The 8,154-nt window shown below is 50.5% G+C and overlaps 1 protein-coding gene and 1 long non-coding RNA gene across 2 annotated transcripts; one reads left to right on the forward strand and one right to left on the reverse strand.

Annotated features, from left to right (window-relative positions):
* Positions 1-2,090: 2,090 nt before the first annotated feature.
* LOC129604261 (uncharacterized) lies at positions 2,091-3,280 on the reverse strand. The gene is made up of 3 exons (XR_008694996.1): positions 2,759-3,280; positions 2,484-2,543; positions 2,091-2,307 (listed from the first exon to the last, which is right to left on the reverse strand). It is a non-coding gene; the product is annotated as an uncharacterized LOC129604261 (long non-coding RNA).
* Positions 3,281-3,893: 613 nt separating this feature from the next.
* phlda2 (pleckstrin homology-like domain, family A, member 2) lies at positions 3,894-4,867 on the forward strand. Its single transcript, XM_029154865.1, has 2 exons — positions 3,894-4,466; positions 4,565-4,867. The coding sequence occupies exon 1, from the start codon at positions 4,011-4,013 to the stop codon at positions 4,425-4,427; it is 417 nt and encodes a 138-aa protein (XP_029010698.1). The 5' UTR covers positions 3,894-4,010; the 3' UTR covers positions 4,428-4,466; positions 4,565-4,867.
* Positions 4,868-8,154: the final 3,287 nt, after the last annotated feature.

Genomic DNA, 8,154 nt, shown 5'->3' on the forward strand with positions numbered 1-8,154 from the left:
GGAGGTGCACAACTTCCTCAAGGGCTGAGACAAAACACGGCTGTGACTAACAGCTCCCGCGTGGGCCTCGCAGTAAACCATCATCCTTAGCCAAAACTCCTTGAAACCTCCTTTTTGTGCTGCATTGCACAATGTTGGACGCGTCAAGGACGCCAGTGGAAGGAGCGTAGGCTGCTTGGCTCGTTCTTTCCATGCCACTTCCTGGCTGGAGTCTATCCCAGCAGAAAAATGGACAAACGGGTATTATAGTAGTTGTAAAGCAGGCACGCTTGGTTCCTCTATGCTTTTCCACTTTGCTGTGAAGCCTGTCGGATCATATGCGGCGCTGCCTGCAGCCGAGTCTTTGTTCGGTCTGCGTGGGAAAGCCGGTTTCGCACCCAATCGGAGCGCAGCGACAGGGCCGCACACGTCCGCCAGGGCCTGCGAATGGCGCCGTGGGTGCACAGGAAACTAGGTGTGGCGCGTGGAACTTGAATGGCGCTCCCTGACTTCCGAGGGCCGATAACGCTGTCAGTGAAGACCCGCATCCAACTGAAAAGTGAAGACAAATCAGACGCCGCGCTCGTTCAGACAATGAGGAGATCAGGAGGAGATGAGTCCCATTGTGAAATGTGGGTTTAAGCTGGGCTGGCATTAAGTTATTGCATCACACACTTCCTGTCAGGTCTACAGGAATCCATGGAAGCCAGGTGAACTGGGGTAAACTGAGGTAATTATTAAAGGAATGTATATGACTCGGTTTTGATTGATGGCCTCCAATCTGGTGCAGACGGCTTTAATCACCGCACCACAAATGAGCAAACATGCAGGAGACTTCCCCGACTCATCAATCACCTCCCGGTCTGGCTTATCTGAAGAAACGGCGGTGCTCTGTGTTCCGATGAATCAAGCGCGAAGCATCCACGAACTCCCTTCTTTTCCGCAGCAGTGCGCCGGGTTTATGATAAAACCCGCAGCGGAGCTCTGCGGTCACCGCCGCATTCCAGGCGCACACAGCGGACCCGCATACCTGCCATTCTTCGCAAAGTGACAGGAATGAAGCGCCGGCACTTTGGGAGAAACTCGTTAGATTACCACGTCACTCTCAGCGGTTTGTCCTCACGTGGTTCGCGCAGCGTGAGTGGATGGGGAGGGGGGGGGGGGCGATCACGCAATGATCACGCGTGAATGAGAGGTTCACGCACGCTTCAGTGAAATCTTTTCATCTTTTTCTCTCTCCATTACTTTTTTGCGTGTTCTGTAACTGTAAATATTGCTCTCGCTGTTTTTTAACGTGGCCATTACTGCTGTCATTGTCCGCCCGCCGGCCTCATCAGCCATTTGTTCTTTTTCCCACGCTGATGAATGCCAGCGCGGCCGCAGACGCGCGCGCACACACACACACGGGGCTTATCAGAACAATGCCTCAAATAGCTGCGGAGCCTCATCACAAGGGCATGTCACCAGAGAGAGGATGTGTGTGTGTGTGTGTGTGTGTGTGTGTGTGTGTGTGTGTGTGTGTGTGTGTGTGTGTGTGTGTGTGTGTGTGTGGTAAACGTGCCGGCGCGCAGCTGTTACCAGCGGATCCCCATTGTTACCCTGACTATGTATAGTTGACGTGTGTTGGTTAATGGCTGCACACACTCCGGTTCATCCACCTGTAACGATGATCAGGAGCTGCACTGGTTCTGCGTCAATGATCGTTTTCTCTGGAAGCTCATCATCAAAAATATTCTCCCCGGCCTTGAAGAGTGAAACAACACATTTGACACATTCATCTGTTGGAGATGCTTGTGTTCTAGTGACACGTTAAGAGTCTTGACTGAATAGTTCAACTAACTGGAGAGTTCCTGTCTTCGTTCATTGTTTGGACCATGACGAACGCGCTGCTGTGTGAACTCAGCGTGTGGTGAAATGGAGCTGGGTGCGACGTTTTATGGACCCCGCACCTTTGTTTGCACTTTATTGCGGCACGTCTCTCCACGTGTCTCTTTCATCTGCGATGTTCAAATCTTTATTGCAGCAATTTAGCTGCTCAATAAAAAAAATGAGCATCAATTATAAAACCTCTACCACCGATACATGAACGTTGCCAGGTTACAGTATATATACAGTATTCCCAAATAACTTAGTAGATATATTATTAACCTCTGACATTTATTTTCTACTGTGACTCCATGAATCCACTTGTTCTGTATCGGCCTCTGCTTTGTGTGCTGTGACTCACAGCCTCGTGCCCCGACACGACTACCGACTCCGGGCCTTTCTGGTCCTTCCACCTGCTGTTCCGTCACACCCATGACCCCAAGGCTGCACTGCTCCATCTCACTAGCGAGCGAGAACAACACAACAACACGCTCAGCTTTTATCAGTGTGTGTTTTGGGATCAGGAATGGCTGGTGGCTGCAGCTGAGGCAGGACTTCGCTTCCTGGAGGGATTTGTTTTGTCTACGTGGGGACGTTGGGAACCAAAGCGTTTTAAACAGAGCGCTTTCACAACACACCTCCAGAAATCCCATCACGCGGTCCCACTCTCTCCGGATGTGCTGCGCTTTGCCACAAGCCTGAGGAACAGTGACAGAATCACTGCTGCTGTAACTCAGCTGTTTGTTTTCTGACATTTATCATCATCGTGTGGAAAGTTGCCTCCAAATGAGTTACTTTACGTCTAACCAGTGACAATAAACATCTGCATAATATTACTGTAATTTACCTCATTGATTATTAATATTATTAACACACACACAAGCAGATAGGCACCAACGGTGAGCACACTCACACTCATGGACACGCCTGATCCTCCTTTAGCAAATGCAGACGCCCGGTTCCACACTGAGTCACTGCCTGGGCATGTCTGCAGAAGATCCACCTCCATGCTCCTCAGACAAATTTAAATCTGTTTCAGTGCACACACACACACACACACACACACACACACACACACACACACACACTGGGGGACCAGATAAAGTGGAAGCGGTCCTGTTTGACTCAGTACATGTGGTTTTCTCCTCCCTATGATCACAGGGTTCACCAACCTGGCTCCAGCGCCGGTTGAGGCTGATTCACCACGGCTGCGCCTGTGTGATCGCTGCGGCGTGTTGATGTGTGAACTTTTATGGCCGGTCCCGTCAGGAAGCGAGGGCCGAGCGGCGACTGACAGACGAGCGCGGACGGGAGACTGAAGTGTGCCCTTGAGCAGAGCGCTGCAGTGAGCACACGGTCCTATCCGCTTCCTTCCCACCTCCCCCTGCTGATTCACAGTGACTCCAGGAGATAATGTCAGCTGTTTGCGAGGGGCCGTCATGATAAAGCATTTCACATATTTGGACAGGAAATGGTTTATGATGAGCCAGTAAAGTCCAGTACAGTTTGTATGGGGGTTCTGGATACTGTACCAGTTCTGGTGCTTTCTCTTCTCTGATGAACGTTCAGTCTGATGAATCAGCTGCACTGAAGAACGTTCTAAGGGACGTTTCCGTGGGTTGACATCTGCAGGAATATCACAGCACTCGAAGGCATTTTTAGCACCTTGGCGTCAATTTCCAGACTGTTATGGGGAGAAAAATGAAGGAAAATCCTCCATTTGGACCTAAAGCCCTATGAAGTAACCGTTGGCTCCCAGGCCAGACTCTCCAGATGTGCCCTCTGGTAGTTAACCACATTAGCATGAATCACTTACTGCGGAGTGGGTAAACATTTGGACTAATCTCCACAGTAGGATGTGGATTACTAATTACAATGCAGGCTGTGTAATTGGGTCCACGTTAGGACTTCCTCTGCCCCCCTTCTCCACAGCTTCCACCCACACAGAGCCTTGAATTACTCCACTGGCAACTGTTGATACATTCCCAAGCCGTCTGACGTCATGTGGGCGGGGCTGTGCGAGAGGCATAAGAGGTCGGCGGCCGCCGCTGTTCATTCACAACGCGAGTCTGGATTATCACAGCCCTCGTCGAGCTCCTTCTCGGGGGTCGTCTGGTCAACGCGGCAGGGAAACGGGGGCTTCACGAACCCGCCGGGGTTAAAGGATGAGAATGTCAGCGGCGGAGATGTGCCAGGTGTTGAAGGAGGGCGAGCTGGAGAAGCGGAGCGACAACCTGCTCCAGCTGTGGAAGCGGAAGACGTGCGTCCTGACCACGGACAGCCTCAACATTTACGCGGACGCGCAGAAGCGCACCAAGGCCAAGGAGCTGAAGCTGCAGGCCATCAAGAAGGTGGACTGCGTGGAGCGCACCGGGAAGTTCGTCTACTTCACCATCGTCACCAACGACAACAAGGAGATCGACTTCCGGTGCTCCGGGGAGCCGAACTGCTGGAACGCGGTGATCACCATGGCCCTGATAGACTTCCAGAACAGGAGGGCCATCCAGGACTTTAAAACGCGGCAGGACAACGGCAGCGCGTCGCCCGGACAGCAGGAGAGGCGCATGGCGAGGGCGCCCTGAGCCGCAGCGGCGCCGCGGCGGATGGCCGCTCCTTATATGGTGAGACGCGCTCCACGGCGTGATTTGTGAATGAATGCCGGCCACGGGAAGACGTGCGGGAGTCGCGAAACTAATCACACGCTTTGATCTCCTTCCAGTGTCAATGCGGACCATAAAGCATGTAATACACGGACCAAACGGAAGGCGAGGTCGTGCGGTCCGGAGATGAAGGATTGTTCGGGACTGAGCTCGAGAGGAGACGGCAGAGTTATCAGACGCTCCACACTGAGGACTGAACCCTTGAATTGTCAAAACTATTTCAAGTTGTCTCCAGGGAGGCCTCCTCCTAAAACCACGATGCTAATTTATTTGTATCCATGATATGGTGTTACTGTAAAGGTTTAAATTATTTCCTATTTCTGTATTTATTTGAATAAATATTCATGCATTTTTGACATAAACCCACGGTCTCCTCTATTATTATATATTTTTCTCCCACATATTGAGTCAGTAACAGACCTCGTGCTTTTCATTAGACGTCTTTTAGTGAATGTCAGACATGCAGCCGTACAACAGGGAGCGGAGGACAGGAAAGTCCCTTTCCTTCCTGCTGGCAGGTGGAATGTGACTCTTTATTGGCGCAGGCCTGAGTCATGGCCGATAAGATTCGGTGGCGACTTTGAACACACCTCGCCTCCAAGGTGTGTTAGGTTGTCAGATAACCAGTCATGCACGACTAAAGAGTGAAACTTGAACGCAGTCCTGATACCCGTGACCTCATTTGCCGCTCGTGTATTTGCTTTATGGCAGCTTTTTAGCCGTTCGTCAGATGACAAATGCCCCTGCTCTGTACAAGAACAGTAGAACTCACAGGAAGTTCACTTTACTGCTCAGTTATCGGGCAATAAAAGGTGTGGGAGAGGAGGTCCACGCCTTAATGAACAGTTATAAACGCTGTTAAATAGCTTCCTACAACATCACATGTCCTACAAATGTAAGGTCATAAAGTTAAGATTTTTGATTTGAAGTCCTTATGTAACGACAGTGTAATAGAAGCCAGGGTAGGAGGAGGAGTTGTTTATTAGTGGTTTATTCTATATATTTACACTGGAGACGAGGTTAAAACATTGACCAACTTCTCCTTTTTCTAAATTAAGATGCAAAACACCACAATACACAACAATATGCAGAGATCAGATCCGCTCCCGACAAACGCAACCCAGAAGCACCTGCCTGCTCTGTTTGGATCCCAGAAATACCTCCGGTCCTGGATCTCAGGGACTGGAAGTGTGTTATGAGCACAAATGTCCAGAGGTCAGAGGTCAGGAAGCTGAATGTGCGGGCAGCACAGTAATGAAGTGTATACTGAAGTCACACCCCTCCCGTTCCCGACGCGGCCCCTACGTACAGCTTTGAAGTGGGATCGCACTACATTTAACGCATCAAAGAGCCGGAGCGATCTGACGAGTCTCACTGGAGCGGACAGGCCTTTCTAAAAATACTGCTTCACAAATTGGCACCAATGTAATCTCTCACACACACACACACACACACACACACACACACACACACACACACACACACACACACACACACACACACACACACACACACACACACACACACACACACACACACACACACACACACACACACACACACACACACACACACACACACACCTCTGGCCCCTGAGCCAAAGGCCGAGCGCAGGTTTCAGACACGTGTGCTACCGGGAGATCTTTTTTTAGGCGGTGACATCCTGCCATGTATTAAATATGCTGAAACCCTCCACTAGAGCTTTACACGTGGGCTCAGAGCTTCAAAGCAGACGCCGTGATCCGCCGTACATCTGGCCGCAGGGCGTGGGGTCGTCACGCCGCCGCCCAGAGGACCCCACGCAGCGCGGCCTCCTCTCGGAACTGGAGCTGGATAAACATCCTGTGACGCAGCGCAGAGGACACGCTGCCGTTATGAGGAGGGAGCGTGGCTGCACGACACTGGGAACACTCAGTCCTCCAAGAGAGCGGGGGGCGGGGGGGTCGAGGGCGCGGCCTGTAAACACATCCTCACTCCTTAAAACCAGGCTTTTATTATAAACACGGGAAAAGAATGAAGAAAGAAACATGTCAATTTGTTCTGATGCAGCTTTCACTCATTTTAGTCAACACAGGTCTATGACCTGAACATGATGTTCTTTATTATTGTGAAAAGACTAATAAAATAAATAATCTAATTACTTTAAGCCCCTGGTTTCTGAATCATCCATCAAACCTCACAAGATGTTGCCTTTCACAGGCTAAGATTAAGAAGCAAACGTTGCTTGGAAAATGAAAGGGTTCCAACGCTGTAGGTGCGTTTAAAATAGGACGTGTGGCACAGGCAGGCTCTTCCACCAAGCGTTAGCTGGCCTCATCTCCAACACACAGCAGCCCTTCACTTTGGCCGGCCGTGTGTTTGTCCCGCGTCGTGACTCACGGCTCCTCGCGCTGACTGTGGCCCGTAGAACCCTCTATTTTTGGTTCTGTTGTGTCATTTCCTCGCTTGCTCGTCCCGTCGGCGCCTGCGCTGACGCCAGCAGGACACAACGGCGCGGCTTCACGTAAACAAAAGGCGCCCGGAGGCCAAAACGTGGGGATGTTGCAAGGCCCCGCGCTCCAACATCTGTCACATCTGCATCGCGGTGCATTTCGCCTCACTGTGACCCACAGCTGCCGTTACTGTTGTTAGGTCATCAGATAACGCAGGCAGCCGCATGTCATTGTATTCGCAGCCTTTTAAGCTGTGGAGGTGACGTGCGGTCCGGGTGAGCGCATACCTGAGCACATACCTCGACACAGACGCACACCCTCAGGTCACGGCTGAGGCAACACAAAGACATCAGAGCTGCACCAGGAACTGGACGTTTCCAGGGGGAACAGATCCCAGCGCTTGATTATAACTCTAAGTTTTTATCCAAATGAAGGTCATCTGATTCCCAGACTCGGTCCTGCGGCTGAGTTGACCCCCCCCCCGGTCTTAACCACAAAGGATTCATTATCCTGATGTTCAGCAACCATGACAACAGTGTATTTTTCATTATTTCTGTCCACTGAGTCACAGGGAAATATGCCGGCAGATCTGCGTCTCCAGCTCTATCTGTACACTCATCTGGCTGAGGCTGCGTTTGTCTCAAAGTCAAGTCCAAATAACCCCAGAGTCTATAACGAACAACAAACAAACTCAACATGTGTCAGAGGAAGGCGGCGTTTTCCCAAAGATAGACACTTACTGTCTTTGTCGGTTTCCTTTTCACGGAGAATTTTACGAATGTGACACCTCTCATGTCTAAGACATGCGCCTGTACTGGATATACGAAACCACACACACACACACACACACACACACACACACACACACACACACACACACACACACACACACACACACACCACACACACCACACACACACACTGTGCGTATATATACACACACAGTGTTGGCAGGGCCATACTGGTGAGCTGGGATCATGTTTCTTGGGACCCAGCTGTCCGAATGGAAGCTTCAGACACTGAGCGGAGACGGCATTGGGAACGTCTACAAGACAGGCATCACTATCACACAAAAACCAAACTCCAAGTCCAAGATACAGTATTAAAGGATCATAAATAAAAACACAGCTCAAACTTAGCAAACTAAGTATAAATATACTACTAACATACTAAAACAAGTCCCATAAACATTAATGATTGCTGTTCCTCTTTTATGG

The sequence above is a fragment of the Betta splendens genome, chromosome 6 (genome assembly GCF_900634795.4).
Source record: "Betta splendens chromosome 6, fBetSpl5.4, whole genome shotgun sequence".
Lineage (NCBI taxonomy): Eukaryota > Metazoa > Chordata > Actinopteri > Anabantiformes > Osphronemidae > Betta > Betta splendens.

What these genes read in the sequence shown, in the direction of transcription:
- phlda2 (XM_029154865.1), top strand. Translation starts at nt 4,011, where the DNA reads ATGAGAATGTCAGCGGCGGAGATGTGCCAGGTGTTGAAGGAGGGCGAG.